General features: G+C 39.5%; 1 protein-coding gene and 1 pseudogene across 1 annotated transcript in view; both read left to right on the top strand.

The window, feature by feature from the left end:
- The first annotated feature begins 510 nt into the window (after positions 1 to 510).
- RPS6KA6 (ribosomal protein S6 kinase A6) overlaps positions 511 to 17695 on the top strand; it is a 195025-nt gene continuing 177840 nt past the window's right edge. The window contains exon 1 of the mRNA XM_035028805.1: positions 511 to 953. Coding sequence (XP_034884696.1) covers positions 876 to 953 — 78 coding nt within the window. The 5' untranslated portion in view covers positions 511 to 875. The remainder of the gene's footprint in view (positions 954 to 17695) is intronic.
- LOC118025884 lies at positions 7380 to 12606 on the top strand (annotated as a pseudogene).

Below are 17695 nucleotides of genomic sequence, written 5' to 3'. Positions count from 1 at the left end.
CCTCCAGTTTCTAGAAGCCCAATGTATAAAATCCCCGCTCCACTATTCGTCACTATAAAAAAATGGGTGTGATTCGGTGTATAGGACACCGCCTTCTGTGAGCCCTGCAAGCAGATATTCCTGGAGTCCTCCCCTGACACTGACTCCTCCAATGCTCCTCCAGTGCTTCCCACATTCATTTTGGGAATCCTCCCGCCTGCAAGCCGGCTTCGTAGACTTGGGAGGGCCTGCTGAGCATGTGTGAACAGCGACGCGCATGCTCCATGTAGTGGGTAGGTTTACTGCGGCGCTCCAGTGGCTTTACTACTCTTCTCCCGCCTCCTCGCCCAGCGCGTCCTCCTCCTCTCTTACCCACCCCCAACCACGCGGTCTTCGGTATTCACCCCCGCTCTTTGTTCCCACCCCCTCTTCACCCTAGGCTGGGGAATCTCCACTGACGTTCGGGTGACGCTACTGTGCTGCCGCCCGGGGCGGGGGGCGGGGGGGGGGGGTTGTTCCCGGCGCTGCACAGGTAACGCCGCCGCTGCCGCCATATTGACGGAGCTGGGTACTGGGAGGGGGCCCTAGGAAACTGGGTGGGGGACAGAATCAACGCCGAACTACAGTCGCGGTGGCGGCAGTGGTGAGCACAAGCCGAGTAGAGCTCTCCGTGAGGCAGCACAGTTTTCCTGTCTATGGGGAGCGGCTGCCCGCGGCGGCGATCCTCCGCTCACAGCCTCTGAGGGCACCCTGCAGCTAGGGCAGCGGTCGCTGAAGGAGGGGCTTCATAACTAGGGGGTTCTGGTGGTGGTGGCGGCGGCCGGCAAGCTCAAACGACGGGATGCGCGGCTGCGCCAGTGGTTGGCAGCTCCTGCTCAAGTGCTCCTGAAGGGGCGATGCTACCGTTTTCTCCTCAGGACGAGCTCTGGAACCAAGAAATGGAGGTTTTCGGAGGCGGCGCGAGCAGCGGCGAGGTTAGTGTGGTGGCCAAGGGCTGGAGCCACCCCCCCCTTCCCTCAGGACCCTGGCTGGAGGCCCGAGAGAGAAGGTCGTGGGGCTAGGGAGCGGGGTGCTCAGGCAAGCTCCCTTGAGGCTGCGGGACGGCGAAGCACGCAGTACCCCAACTGTGCTTTCGCTCGGGAGACGGCGGGCTAGGGCGTTGAGGAGTCCGAGCAGCCGCGGCCCGGGCTCGATCTCAGAAGGAGCTTCTGCCTCCCGGGCCACGCTGGAGTTGTGACTAAGTTTCTTCACTTTGCGACCTGGAGTGGGACTGGGGAACGCGCCAGGTGCCGCTCCTGGCTCAGCACATTCCTCTTTCTCTGTTGCGCCAGGTTTGCTCTCTGGGACCACTTTCACGGACAGCTGCTGATTCCAGCAGGCTGTTGAACCCGGGTGTTTTAGGAACCCAGCGCAAAACAACAACAAAACAAACAAAACACACACACACATACACACAAACCAAACCAAAACACACACCTAGGTGACAGAATAACTCTGGGGACATTTGCTCATAGGGATGTGTGCTCCTTACTTAGCTTTCTAGTTTCTGCATGGCATGCTGTGGGTTTTGTAACAACCCAAGTGGAGATTAATTTGTGCCCAGGTTTCTTTGTTGACGTTAAGGCGATGTTCTGTGGTCCCCTCATTTCTACCACCCTCTTCCTCCTATCCTTCTTTCCCCAATTGCTGTCCCCGCCCCGTTGGTCAGTAAAAGAAAACACAAAGTAAACCCTAGCCCTTGTAAGATGAATCTTTGGAAGAGTTTGAGGTTCAACCAGAATATTTTGGTTCTCCTCTCTTCCCGCTCCTCTGAAACTGTTCTGGTTGGACTTAGGTCAGCTGTGCAGTGAAAACTTAGATGTGCACAGGTATTCTGTTTTTAGTGTTGTTACTATTGTTGTTGTTAGAAGCGGGCAGCATTTAAACTCTAAAAATGAGCCTTTTGGGATAGAAAGTCAGATCCTTTTCTAATAACTTAATGATTAGCAGCTTAATACTCCAGTAGAGGCCACAGTAGACCTCATAAAAAGTCTTGAATGCCAAACTGACTCACAGTAGGATATTTTGAGGTAGGACTAGCAATCACAATCCTCCACATCTTAGGATGCTAAATTGTCTTCAAGTACTTGCTCCATCCTTAAAAATACACTTTGGACTGTTCTCTGTTTAAATCATTCTTTTTTCTTTTTCACATTTCCAACTAAATTGTGGTTAAAATTCCGTGCCAGGATAACATTTAACAAGAAATATAATAGAAATAAATTCAGAAGGAGTCTAAAGTTGAACCCTCTCCCCTATAGTAAATATTTTACTAGTAAACTAAGCAGTTCCAAAATACATTTTAATATTCTACATCTCTTAAGAACAGGATAAGTGAAGAAAGGTACATTTCTTCTTGGAATATAAGGATGTTTCATACTTGCAAGAATTTTCTAGCAAGACCATTCAAAGGGAGAGGAATTTTTTATTCATGTATGTAATCAGTTGACTTACAGTCTCAGGTATCTGGTATATAAAAACAATTAAATGTTTGTCTATAAGGATGGGGTGGGAGATGGAGAGCCTTTTGCATGCCTACTATTTTATTATTTTTGTTAAATTAGAATGGAGAAATGTTTTGAATCATAATTACCACATATGGTGTTTTTATTGTTTGCAGTATGTTTTAGAGATTTAACAATGGGTCTCTCTAACTCATCAATTTGGAAAAATACTCACGTGAAAATTGCTAAATCTTGTAAAACAAAAGGTGAAGGTAATGTGGCAAAGATAGTATTTCTGCCTCCTTTGTCTAAAATAGTTATGATTGATTAGGTTTAATGCTTCAAGTGACTTAGTTAAAAATATTCTAGGTGAAAACTGCTACATCTGAACAGACCTGTTTAGCATGTAAAATAGGGTTTTGTTGTTTGTTTATAACAGTATTCTTTTGGTAAGAAGGAAACAATTTTACCTCGCAGACTTTATTTTTTAATTTTTTTTTTAAGATTTATTTATTTATTTGAGAGAGAGAGTGAGCTTGAGCACAAGCTAGGATGGGGCAAAGGGAGAGAATCTCAAGTAGATTTCCCGCTGAGCGCAGAGCCCGACATGGAACTCAATCTCATGACCCTGAGATCATGACTTGAGCCAAAACCAAAAGGTGGACACTCAATCGCCTGAGCCACCCAGGCGCCCCCTCCCAGAGTTTCTTTTTTTTTAAATTTTTTAATTTCAATTCAACTTAATTAACATATAGTATATATTATTAATTTCAGAGGTAGAATTTAGTGATTCATCAGTTGCATATAACACCCACTGGGCATTACATCAAGTGCGTTCCATTTTAATGCCCATCACCCAGTTACCTATCCCCCCACCCACCTCCCCTCCAGCAACCCTCAGTTTGTTTCCTATAGTTAAGAGTCTCTTATGGTTTATCTCCCTGTCTGATTTCATCTTATTTTTCCTTCCCTTCCCCTATATTCATCTGTTTTGTTTCTTAAATTACACATATGAGTGAAATCATATGATATTTGTTTTTCTCCGACTGACTTTTAATTACATGTTTGTTCATGTTGGCTTTAGAAATGTTAACCCTTCAGCATGAGCTTTGCAGCCCCAATCATGATAGTTTTTAGGACCTTAGGTACTTTCATTGTAGAATATATTTTTTGAAAATGTGTTGGAATCCTTAAAGAAAATGTGAGTGAGAATGTGTTAACTTCAGTGTCAAAGAAAGTGATTTCTGTCAGTTTTTGTGTGTGTTGAATCCTGGTAAAATTAAAGATTATGTGCTCTATTATATACTGTGGAGTCTTTTTCAGTATCTTTTACTTGTCTTGTTTCATGGGCAGTTGTTAACCTCTGAATTATTCAGAAGTGTGAGGATTGGTTGTTTGAGACGCTGAACATGCTTTTTCACCGGAAACAGTTATTAACAGTTACATTTTTAGACCAGGGCACGCAATAGGGAGTTATAATGATGAAGAGCCTAACCACTGTTTGTAAAATTGTCCTGTGGGAAAATGTGTTGGAGGTTCGAAATAAGAACTAGCTTCGTCCCAGTGAGAGGTGGAAAATTGGCCTTAAGAGGGGAAATATGGGTTCTTTTGGCTATTGGGAAGAAGGTTCTTGGGAGAAGGGAAATAGGATAAGCAAGAAGCTTTGGTTGTGAAAACTCTTGCAGGGACTGTCTCAATTAGGTATACTAGGAATAGGGACTTCAAAGAGCATCACCCCACAGGAAGACACAATTTTAGCTCTTGACCGGATTTTGTCAAGATGAGGGAATGTTACTTGAGGTGTGATTGGGTAATGGGCATTCCTGGGTAAGGGTTATAAAGAACAGCCGGATGTAGTAAAGTGAACTTTTCATGAGTTAGTGCTATGTACATTATAGTATGCATTTAGTTGGTTGGTTGGTTGTTTTTTGGTGAGAGAGTGCTTGCTTCCTGAAGGAGGAATTGATTATAGTTTTCAAATTGCATATTATATCATATCATATTATACTGTAATTGGTACTTTTATTTATTAATTTTTCTCCCAAGTTCTTATTTAAATTCCAATTACTTAACATACAGTGTAATATTAGTTTCAGGTTTAGAATTTAGTAGTTCAACATTTACATACAATACCCTGTGCTCATAACAAGTGCCTTCCTTAATACCCATCACCTATTTAACCCATTGCTCCACTCACTTCCCCTTGGGTAACCATCAGTTTGTTCTCTATAGTTAAGATTCTGTTTCTTGGTTTTCCTCTCTTTTTTACCCCCATATTTGTTTGTTTTGTTTCTTAAATTCCACATATGAGTGAAGTCATATGGTATTTGTCTTTCTCTGACTGACTTACTTCACTTAGCATAATACTCTCTAGCTCCATCCATGTCCTTCCAAATTCTTTTTATAGCTGAGAAATATTTTTTAGCTGAGAAATATTTTTATAAAATTTTATATTTTATAATATTTTATAGCTGAGAAATATTCATATACACACACACACACGCACCACATCTTCTTTTTTTTTTTTAAGATTTTATTTATTTGACAGAGAGATACACAGAGAGAGAGGGAACACAAGCAGGGGGAGGGGGAGAGGGAGAAGCAGGCTTCCCACTGAGCAGGGAGCCCGATGTGGGGCTCGATCCCAGGACCCTGGGATCATGACCTGAGCCGAAGGCAGACACTTAATGACTGAGCCACCCAGGTGCCCCAATAATTAGCCTTTTGATGCTTTGGGTTTATTGTTCAGAAGAGGGTGTGTAGGATAGCAACAGGAATGTGTCTAGCTTAATTTCTTGGACAAAATAGTCTGTTTCATTACAAAATGCTGGGAGATGTTTTATAGATAGTGAATACAATTAACTGAAAAGGGTGTAACCTCATCAAATTTAACCATGACTGTTTTTGTTAAAAAAATCCTAAAGATAACAGAATAAATAAGAGGTGCTTTGCATATAGTAGATCTCTAGTACACAGTAGTTCCTTCTCTTTTCCCATAGTCATCATTATTCCCCTTTCCCTGCCCTTAAACTCTGAATTACTGTCACCTATATTAAAATCTTGGGATTTAGATAGCTGTGGTCATAGCCCCCAGCTTTCCCTATTATGCACAGTTTTTCTTAAGACTTCTTCCTATATCTGAGCATTTCATTGAAGTATAGTAATCATATTTGCAATCACAGATAGGATGAGTCAGGGATAAAATATGAAGTTAGGAGCACTATGATTCAGGGATAAAATATGAAGTTAGGAGCACCATTTGCTGTAACTGGCTATTGAGGTGTTTCATTGATATTTACTTTTTACTTTTTTTTTTCCCTTTCTGAACTTTTGCAATGGTAGGAATTCGTTCAGTTCATCAAGCGTTTATAGGGTACAAGGCAGTGCAGTACATAGTACTGTAATGTGAAATGTCTAAAGATATACCACCCTGAGTCTCAGCCCACTCCCATGGGTTTACATTTAGGTAGGCAAGATAGACATGTGTGGAAACTGATTATATGAATCAAAAGACCATCAACAATGAGGTGGTTGTGGTAGTGGTTTAGGGGTAGATCTGGTAATGCCTTGTTAAAGATGTGGAATTTGCACAGGGCAGTAGAGATTGGATAATATTTTCACAGACAGAGATGAAGGGAACATATTTCTGGTGGATGGGGACAATATAAGCAAACACATGGAGGCAGTCTTAGAGGAAGGGAGAATCTAATATTGCTAGGATATAAGTCTGTGATGTGAGAGTGAAGACATAGTGTGAGGTGAGGTAGGGGATATATTAAAGGTAGGCTAGGCCCCAATTGTATGGGACTTTTAAAGCCAGTTTAAGGGTTCAATGTTAATTTGTAAAGGGGAGCTACTAAAGGTTGTCAAGGCCATGATTAATATGACCAGATCTATGCTTTGAAAAATAACTGATGGCCGTGTGTAGGAGGGGTTAGAGTGGGGGAGAGACTGAAGGTGGGGAATACCAGCTAAGAGGCTATTGTATTAGTGGAAGTAGTAGTGAGATTTTTGAACTAGGGCAAAACGGGAAGAAAAGAGGGGACTGATGGGATAGAACTCGCAGAGATAAACTAATTAGAATTTGGCAACTGATAGAAGAGGGAAGAAGTAAGAGGGAAAAACAGATACGAGGAGTGTTTTGATAGGACTTAATTTAACAGATATTTAATGCATGCCAGCCCATATAAGTATTTGTGTTAGCCACTGAACTAATACCAAGCTAAGTAGATCTTTGCAGCATAGGGAGATAGAAAGCGAAATGAACTTTCTCCTCTCTCATATTGACTTGAACAAGAGAAAACCACTCTGATGATTTCTTAGTGTGCTTAAAATTTTTACTACTACAGGCAAATGTATTACTTAGCTAAAGAAAAAAAAAACAAACTTTTCACGCTTTTTTTTTTTTTTTTTACTTTTCATGCTTTTAAAATGATCCTTGGACCTGTAATTCTTGCTTCATCAGTATTCGTCTTAAATAGTCAGCAGCCCCTGGGTGCAGAGGGCCGTTCTGAAAATAGTGGTCAGTGCTACTTTCTGGAATGTAGAAAAGAGAATAGGGACATCTGTATTTCTTATGGGCTTTCACCAGGTTTATTTGGAATCAGAGGGAGGGGCCAATAGGGTCCTGCTCTCTCTACCACAGGTGCCTTCCCAGTTTCCTCCAAAGTTATTTTCTTTTAAACTAGTCTGGTCTGGAAATATTCCAGTTAGTTCCTTCAGGAAAGGATCTTTGTATTTCCCTACCTTGATTATTTCATCAAGAGAGCTAATCATTATCTTACCATTCCATAATGAGGCCTGACTTGGTGCTGTTGCTATTGTGGACCATATTGTTGTTTCAGTACCACCCCTCTTTATAGTCTCCTTGATCTCTAATGTTGAGAAACAAATACAAGATTTTTTCCCTTCTTGAAAATGTATTTATTGGTGGATGCTGTCATTGCCTTTAGCAGCAGTTCTGAAGATCTGGTAAGCACTTGGAATATTGAGGTAAGTCTCTTAGTACTTTGTCAGAATTTCTTATATAATGTTTACATGTATATGTTATTTTGAAAGATTATTTACTATTCTTGCTGGTAGTTTTCTTTTTTTGTGTACTTTGTTTTCTTCTGGTTTGTTTTTAGGTGAGAAGTAAGAAAGGAGTTGGAAGGTGGAGAGACTTAGAGCTAAGCTTAATTGGGTTTTTGTAGATAAAAGAAATGTTTTCTGAATTGTCCTGGAGGCATTCTATGTAACTGATTTTGCTCCTAGATTTCAACCTGTATCTATACATTTGAAGTAGGTCCTGCTGTGTGTGTGTGTGTGTGTGTGTACATGAGTGAGAGCGAGAATTTTACTTATACCTTGCTTCATTTCACAAAATCTTTGAGATGGTTTATAGGAAATACAATCCAATAACAAAACTATTTTGATATTCAGGATAAGGAAAAACAAAGTAGGAGATGTATGGAAAGGATGGAGAAAGGTTGGAGAGTGAAATAGAACACAGGTAAGCAGGCTCTAAGGGTCTACTATACATTTAAAATATAGTTGAATTGCAAATTTGTCCTTGAAGTTCCTTGGGGTTCTCAACTCTGACTGTCATATATACCAGGGAGGTTTTTTTTTTCTTGAACAACAGAAATTTTTCTTTTCTTTTCTTTTCTTTTTTTTTAAAGATTTTATTTATTTATTTGACAGAGAGAGACACAGCAAGAGAGGGAATACAGGTGAGGGAGAGGGAGAAGCAGGCTTCCCGCTGAGCAGGGAGCCCAATGTGGGGCTCGATTCCAGCACCCTGAGATCATGACCTGAGCCGAAGGCAGACGCTTAACGACTGAGCCACCCAGGCGCCCCTTTTCTTTTCTTTTTTTGATGTAGCGTTCAATGATTCATTATTTGCAGATAACACCCAGTGTTCTTACAACATGTGCCCTCCTTAATACCCATCACCAGGCTTTCCCCCCAACCAAAACCCTCAGATTGTTTCCCGGAGTCCATAGTCTCTCATGGTTCATCTCCCCCTCTGATTTCCACCTCCTTCAGTTTTCCCTTCCTTCCCCTAATGTCCTCCATGCTATTGCTTATTTTCCACATATGAGTGAAACCATATGATAATTGTCTTTCTCTGCTTGACTTATTTCACTTAGCATAATCCCCTCTAGTTCCATCCATGTCCATGCAGATGGTGCGTATTCATCCTTCCTGATGGCTGAGTAATATTCCATTGTATATATGAACCACATCTTGTTTATCCATTCATCTGTTTTTTTTTTTTTTTTTTTTTTTAAAGATTTTATTTACTTATTTGACAGAGAGAGAGTTAGCAAGAGCAGGAACACAAGCGGGGGAGTGGGAGAGGGAGAAGCAGGCCTCCCGCCAAGCAGGGAGCCCGATGCAGGGCTCGATCCCAGGACCCTGGGATCATGACCTGAGCCGAAGGCAGACGCTCAATGACTGAGCCACCCAGGTGCCCCTATCCATTCATCTGTTAAAGGGCATCTCGTCTCCTTCCACAGTTTGGCTATCGTGGACATCACTGCTAGGAACATTGGGGTGCATGTGCCCCTTCTTTTCACTACATCTGTGTCTTTGGGGTAAATACCCAGTAGTGCAATTGCTGGGTCATAGGGTAGCTCTATTTTCAACTTTTTGAGGAACCTCCATACTGTTTTCCAGAGTGGCTGCACCAGCATGCATTCCCACCAGCAGTGTAAGAGGGTTACTCTTTCTCCACATCCTCTCCAACATTTGTTGTTTCCTGTCTTGTTAATTGTTGCCATTCTAACTGGTCTAAGGTGGTATCTCAATGTGGTTTTGATTTGTATTTCCCTAATGGCTAATGATGTTGAACATTTTTTCATGTGTCTGGTAGCCATTTGTAGGTCTTCTTTGGAGAAATGTCTGTTCATGTCTCCTGCCCATTTTTTCACTTGATTCTTTGTTTTTTGGGTGTTGAGTTTGAGAAGTGCTTTATAGATCTTGGATACCAGCCCTTTATCTGAAATGTCATTTGCAAAAATCTCCCATTCCGTGGGTTGTCTCTTTGTTTTGTTTACTGTTTCCTCTGCCTGGCAAAAGCTTTTTATCTTGATGAAGTCCCAAAAGTTCATTTTTTTCTTTTGTTTCTCTTGCCTTTGGAGATGTATCATGAAAGAATTTGCTGTGGCCGATGTTGAAGAGGTTCTCCTCTAGGATTTTAAGTTTTATTTATTTATTTATTTTTATATATATATATATATATTTATTTATTTATTTATTTATTTTTTATTTTTAAATGGCCAAACAGTAGTGCTTTATTGATAAAAGGTTAGTTTCAACGGATACAAAATTGCTGTGTAAAATAAGTTTTCAAAATACATTTCTTTTTTTTTTTTTTTTTTTTTTTAAAGATTTTATTTATTTATTTGAGAGAGAGAGACTGAGAGAGAGAGCACATGAGAGGGGGAGGGTCGGGAGGGTCAGAGGGAGAAGCAGACTCTCTGCCGAGCAGGGAGCCCGATGCGGGACTCGATCCAGGGACTCCAGGATCATGACCTGAGCCGAAGGCAGTCGCTTAACCAACTGAGCCACCCAGGCGCCCTCAAAATACATTTCTATAGGTAAAGATCATCTCTTAGTGAAAGCTGTTATCTCTAAGTGAAAGTATTTATTTAGATTTGGGCAGCAAAACAGAGGGAGATGTAGAAGTGAGACAATGTAGGTCCACCCACCCTGCATAACCCTTTCCAGGTGGCGGCTGGCCCTCGTAGTTCTACCCAAACATATGGGGGGCCTGCAGCCACCACACGTACATGTGCCCCCAGCTCCACCTTTTAAACAGCTTTTACTAGTGTACTTAATGCCAAAATAACCCAGATAGCTGGCCTTGCACGGAGGTGCTAAAGTCACTTAACACTTTCTCTTGGTAAGAACTCTGTACAACTGTGCCTGAAACTAAGGCTTGTGACTAGTCACCATTATGCAACAGTGGGAAGACAAAGTTCTCGAGAACACCTGATTACTCTCTGTAGCCCGCCTCTGTGACTAATGTGTTTTGACCACGTCACTTTATTTTGTCTGGCCCAAGCAAAAACTCTTCCCATCCTCAGGGGAAGTGTTTTCTGCATCTCTGCCCCTCTTGTTAGAGCAAAATGAAAACATGGAGCCAACACCTGCTCCCTCCAGGTGTCCTTTCACCCATCACTCTCTGGGGACCACTTTCCCAATGTCAGTAGAAATGTTGAAAAAAGCAAGCCCTGGAGCCTCTCAGCACCCCTTGGAAGGAAGGAAAGGGCCAAGACCACAGAGCACAGAAGACTGATCTGACTGGTGGTCTACCAGTCAGACCACGGTGCAGATTTGAAATGTCTTTCAGTCTCACCCGACATACGGGGAGGTTTGTAGTACACATAACGAAGGACGTGATGGTGGCTGAAAATGGGTAACAATCTGCACATTAAAAAAAAATGACTGCTGCTATTTGCCTCCTTTCAGAAAACTATTAAAAATTTTAGAGAACCAGTTAAAGGAAAGCCAAATCAGGAAAACCTGGTCGGCATTCAGGCATCATGGGGCCATTAGCCTCAGGGCCCAGGACAGGTCTGGGTTCAGAGGGCTACCCCCCAAAGGACCCTGATTCTCACTGCTCAGGCAGGTCTTATAAACCTGTAGTTACAGAAAGCACATTAGAGTGCCATATAAAAATGTAAAAAGTCTGGTTTCTAAATATATCATTTATTAATTTTCCTTAAAAAAGTAACTTTTCATATTAGTTGAGTAAAAATCGTTTACTGGCTCTCTCTGCATGGGTAAGAATCACTGCTGTAATGTGAAAACTGGAGCTCATGGATGCTCGCTGTCCATAGCAGAGGGTAACTAGTATCAGTGGGGAACACTACAAAACGTGGCTTGTGGCAGGTTCTCGGCAGAGCAGCTTAAAAAATGACCTAGCATCAGAATCCAAAGACTTCTTAAAATTTGCTAATTGCCTGTTTTTTAAAAAGAGCTATTTTAGTATACACATATTAGATAATAATTCTGTTGTTTTACTTGGTAAAAAAGTAAATGTGCAGATGAATTAACAGTATTGAATTATAGAAGCAAAACTGGTTTTAAGTGTTGTGCTCAAAACAAAGCGAAGCAAGGGAGGATCTCCATCTTGGTGACCTGCTAGGTAAATGCCCTGCAGACGCCAGCTCATCTTTCTGTATCACTGGGTCCACATCACTAGCACCCAGGCACATGCTGGCTACGTCCGAATGTTCTAGAAATGAAATCAAGAGTGCTCAACAATTAGGCCAGTCAAATCAAAGAAATTCAGTGTTAATTATACATACTGACTGATCCTGGATGAAACTGAAGAACATAGCATCAAAATCTATCACTTACCTGATGCAGAATCAGATGAAGATGAGGACTTTAAAGAGCAGACTAGACTTCTCAAGGCCAGTATCCTGTTCTCTGTGGTTGGATCCAATCAGTTGATTGAAGCCAAGGGCAAGAAGGTCAGAGGCCGCCTCTACGCATGGGGCGTTGTGGAGGTGGAGATCCCATAGCACGACTTTCTGAAGCTGCAGACGATGCTCCTCACCCACATGCAGGATCTCCAGGAGGTGACCCAGGACCTTCACTATGAAAACTTCCATTCCGAGAGGCTCAAAAGAGGCGGCAGAAAAGTGGAAAACGAGGACATGAATAAAGACCAGATCCTGTTGGAGAAGGAAGCAGAGCTTCGCCGCATGCAGGAAATGATCACGAAGATGCAGGCGCAGGTGCAGCTGCAGGTGCAGCTGCAGATGCAGGGTGGGGATGGCGATGGTGGGGTCCATGGGCACCACGTGTAAGAAAATAGTTTTGCAAGATACAGAAAACATTCCGCATGAGTACTACAGCTGTGTGTTTCCAAGAGATCATTGGAGGGGTGCCCATCTACATTTTACAGTACCTGTGCCTGAGAATTTAATTTTTTTTAAACTTTTGATGTGTTTTGTATGACGTACTTTTAACATTTGTATTTTGTTGCTATGTTATACTTTATATTTTGTGAGGTGAACCTTCCATTTTCATTTTTCTTCCACCTTAACTAACCACTAATGCTGGAATGGATTTTGAGTTTTAAAACCATTGTCCATGCTAGTGCCTCAGAGAGATTGATACTTTACTGATCTGGTGGGGGCTTAAGCATCATTCCTCAGATGATTATGGTGTACAGCCAAGGATAAAGAACCACAGCTCTAGGCCAAAGTGAAAAGAGAAATAGTCATATAGTTCTCATTATCCAACAACAACAACAGTAAGCATATCAGTTAAAAGCTAGCAGTTAGCTCTAAAATTAATTTTCTGTGAATTGTAAGGTTTTTCTGCATGTTTCATTTTGTTGTTGTTTTAAGATATGGCGGGGGTATTGGGAGTATTTGAGCTGTCTTGTAGGCTCCTGCTGTGTAGTTTTGAGGAACATGCTTTCCCATAGAGTAAAAACAAAATATAAGTGTCCTAGCTGATTTTGATATTGCTTAGCCTTGACATGGCAGTTAAATGATTTGTGTCCCTTATTACCAGCTAAATAAGGAGATATTGACTCTATTTTCAATAAAATACCCTAGCAAATATTCTAACAAAAATTTCAAAGTCCTTGGATAGTTACTCTTACTATAGGATTTATCTGCCTCTCCTATATGGTGGTTGGAGACAGACTTTTAAGAGAGAATATAGTAATTCTAACACCTAATGCGATTTTTTTTTTTTTTACCTGTAAAGACATTAGAATCCATTCCATCTTAAATGTTTCTAAACTTAAGGGAGAAAAATATGACATTTATTGAGCATGTATTATCTCTTCAGTTTTATTCACTCTTCAACATAACTTGGTAAGAAAAAGGTGTGTCTTTTTATGAGAAAAAGATGTACAGATTAGTGGGAGGCATATTTGGAATTTGAATCTAGATCATTTTAATAATTTCGTGCTCTTTCCTCTATACATTGTTGTCTTTCCCCACCATAAGGACAATATTAAAGATAAGGAGAGGATATAGACAAATTGTTGATAACCATATCAGATCAGTAAATCAGATTTGATTTAATAGCCATATCTACTCAAAATTATACAGGACCTAGAATATCTAAAACAATTTTTAAAACGAAGACTTAAATGCAAGGAATCCCTCTATATGGGATTTTAAGGTTTACTATATTACTGCAAGTAATTAAGACAGTGTGATATTGATGGAAGTATAGATGCATAGATCAGTGGAACAAAAGAGGGAACCCAGAAATAGATCCACACAAATATGCTTAACTGATATCTGAGAAAAGTATAGAAACAAATAAAGGTCTTCAGTCTCCTCATATATAAGATGGAAAGTAATGTATTTCTGATTATTTTGAGAAGCTAAACAGTTGTGCTTTGTACACAATGTTTGAGAAGAATAATAAAGTTTTGTTGTTTTAACAAAATGACTCTAAAATTTAGGTGTTCTAAACAAAGTACTTTTTTGTCCTGATAAATAAATCAACGGACGTTTTAAACTTATTTCACATTGACCAAGGTAGTATTTTAATGAAATTACATGGACCTCATATCTCTAAAAGGTTACTACAATGAGAAGAATTACTACCAAAGAATGCCATGTTATGTACATGTCATGTATATGCATGCATTCATCTGTACATATATATGTACGTGTCCTTTGAAAGTAGACTTTCCAAAGCTTGTGGTGTAGCTCATATGTGATTGGCCAGATGGCCAGTGTCTTGGCATTGGGAGTCCTTTGGAGCTATTAAAAACTATTAATGTCATTTAGCTCTGATTTCAACCAATCAGGGTAAACAAATTCCTGCCTGTATAGTAACCAGGGAAGCTGTTTCTCTGTCACTGAACCAAAGTTTTAAAAACTCACATGTTCCACAAATACCTTCTAATGTGTATATAATATTGATATGCTTAGTTCAACTCATAATAATTTATCATTTGCAGAACTTAAAACATGATGATAATGAGATTGGCTTTAATTGGTTCTAAATATTTTGCATGCGTTTATTTAGCAGATTATTTTAAATGCCTTTTTAAGTGTAAGGTGTTATGTTAGTTACTAGATATGGATCATTTGGTTAATGCTCTAGGCTTCTGCCTTGATAAGTGAAAACCAATTAACTGTGCATCCATTCTTGCATAGTCACAAGGAAATATCTGAAAGGACAGTATATTATGTCAAAAAGACCAATAAATTTAGGCTTATTAAAAGCTTTTCTTAAATTTCATCTTTCTGGACATTAATGTTTTAATTCTATACTCCTGTGGTATTATTACTTGCAGATTAACTGATAGTTCCTTTCCACTCTTTGCTTCTTAAAAAAATATTGATAGCTTAAAAAATATTAATAGATTTCCTTCTATTTAAGTCAGCTGTCAAAAATGGAGTCACAGTATGTATGACAGTTTAGTTTGTGTTTTATTCTTGTTTTAAGTACCTCCTCTTACTCCTGGCATTTGACTGTGACAGTTGGAGAGGATGATTATGTTTGGGCATATGTCCCTCTTACTTTAATTTAGTGTTCTTCTACAATCATTTTCGCTATATGGGAAAGGAAACTTACTTTTACTAATGGATTGTCTTTGAATTTGGGTTTCTTAGTTCTTTGAACTTGCTGCATTGGTGTTGAAATGATGTTTCTAGAGGTTGGTTTTCTCGGTTAGCAAGTCACCCTTCAAGTTGCTAGTAATAGGTCTCAGTTCAGTGATACTTGATTTTGTACATTCCACCTCCAACTTGCTGATGTGTGTGCTCAAATATGGCAGAATACATAAATTGCTATTGTAGTGATAGTAGTAAAATCTTAAAATTAGGCCTTTTCTCACTATTTGCATTGAGATTGTTCAGAATAGCAGGATAAATAATAGCATATGTGACAGTTTTAACAGATACATATTAGTAGTCCCTGTGAAACATAGGTTTGGCTAGATAATGTGAGGCTAACTTCAGCATTTTTATTTAAACTACCAGGTTCTGTGTTACAGAAAGATTATTAAGAGGGCCATGGCATGGCTATTTTTCTAGAAATAACAGCATCTCTGAAGAGAGTGATCTTGAATTAGGCCATTGTTTTGGGGACTCATCCCAATTGAATAAATTTTATAACTTTAGGGTCACTATCTCTTTTTAATTTGGGAGAAACAAAGTGTCATCATCATTTCAGTTTTTACATTCTTAGATTCTACATTTTATAAGGAGCAGTGTATTTGACTTTCTTTGTTTTGAAACCTTGTAGCCATTAGTATGGCAAAAGTAAAATATTGAAAGGTTTTGGCTGAATTATGCAGGTTCCAAAAAGTGAGCTAAATATTCTTACGTATTAGGTTCTTTTTAAGATTAACAGCATCTAAAAAATAATTCTTCCTGCCTTCAGGGACGTGTTTTTCATGTTTCAGCCAATAAAATTCTAGATTTCAAAACAGCATAAAAAATAATCCATTTTGTTGGCCTTTTTTCAAATTAAAAAGAGTACAAGGGACATTGGAGTAAAAGTATGTTGAATATACAGGTTAAAAAAAAATACAGTGTGACAAGAGGTCCACACCAAGACACATAGGACCTAAAATGGTAAAAATAGAGATAATTAAAGAATTTTAAAGGTTGAAAGAGAAAAAAGACAGTTACATACAAAAGAAACACCATAGGGCTATCAGCAAAATTTTCAGAAGCAACTTTGCAGGCTAGAAGGGAGTGGCATGATATATTCAAAGTGATGAAAAGTAAGAATCTGTAGCCAAGAATACTAGTCTTATCTAGCAAGGGTATCATTCAGAACACAAGGAGAGATAAAGAGATTCTCAAACAAAAACTAAAGGAATTTATGACCACTAAGCCAGCCCTACAAGAAATATTAAAGGGGAGTCTTTGAGTGGAAAGGAAATACCATCAGTAAGAGTATAGAAAATAAAAAACACAAAAACAGTCAAAACAAATATTTCGGTAAAAATCAATCAAGACATTCATAAAAGGATGTAAAATATGATAGCAAATATCTGAAATGAGGGGGGGAGAGGAGTAAAGAATGAGTTCAACATTAATTGACCATCAGCTTAATATAGACTGCTGTATGTAGAAGATGTTATATATAAACTGAATGGTAACCACAAACCAAAAAAACAGTAACAGATATGCAAAAATAAAGAGGAAGGACCCACATATATCACTAAAGAAAACCAACGAACTATGAAAGAAGAAAGGATCAGAAAAAAGGCTACAAAACAACCATGCAACAAGTAACGAAATGGCAATAAATACATATGTATCAATAATTAGTTTGAGTACAGATCCTTTATCTCTTTGGTTAGGTTTATTCCTAGCTATCTTATGGTTTTTGGAGCTATTGTAAATGGAATTGATTACTTAATTTCTCTTTCTTTAGTTACATTGTTAGTGTATAGACATGGAACTGATTTCTCTGCATTGGTTTTGTATCCTGCCATGTTGCTGAATTGCTGTATGAGTTCTAATAACTACTGGGTAGAGCCTTTTGGGTTTTCCACATAAAGTATAATGTCACCTGCAAAGAGAGAGAGTTTGACGTCTTCTTTGCCAATTTGAAAGACCCCAAATCACCAGGGGAATATTGAAAAAGAAAACCAAAGCTGGGGGTATCACAATGCCTGACTTCAAGCTCTATTACAAAGCTGTAGTCAAGGCAGTATGGTATTAGCACAAAAACAGACACATAGATCAATGGAACAGAATAGAGACCCCAGAAATGGACCCTTAGCTCTATGGTCAACTAATCTTTAACAAAGCAGGAAAGAACACCCAATAGAAAAAAGACAGTCTCTTCAATAAATTGGTGCTGGGAAAACTGGACAAACACATGCAGAAGAGTGAAACTGGACCATTCTCTTACACCATACACAAAGATACACTCAAAATGGATGAAAGGCCTCAATGTGAGACAGGAATCCATCAAAATCCTAGAGGAGAACATAGACAGTAACCTCTTTGACATTGGCCACAGTGGCTGCTTTCAAGACCTGTCTCTAAATGCAAGGGAAACAAAAGAAAAAATGAACTTTTGGGACTTCATCAAGATAAAAAGCTTTTGCACAGCAAAGGAAACAGTAAACAAAACAGAGGCAACCCATGTAATGGGAGAATATTTTTGCAAATGACATTTCAGAAAAAGGGCTGGTATCCAAGATCTATAAAGCACTTCTCAAACTCAACACCCAAAAAACAAAGAATCTAATCAAGAAATGGGCAGAAGACATGAACAGACACTTCTCC

The sequence above is a fragment of the Mirounga leonina genome, unplaced genomic scaffold (genome assembly GCF_011800145.1).
Source record: "Mirounga leonina isolate KUSES-001 unplaced genomic scaffold, KU_Mleo_1.0 Mir_204, whole genome shotgun sequence".
NCBI lineage: Eukaryota > Metazoa > Chordata > Mammalia > Carnivora > Phocidae > Mirounga > Mirounga leonina.
This window is presented reverse-complemented; position numbering and strand designations above follow the sequence as displayed.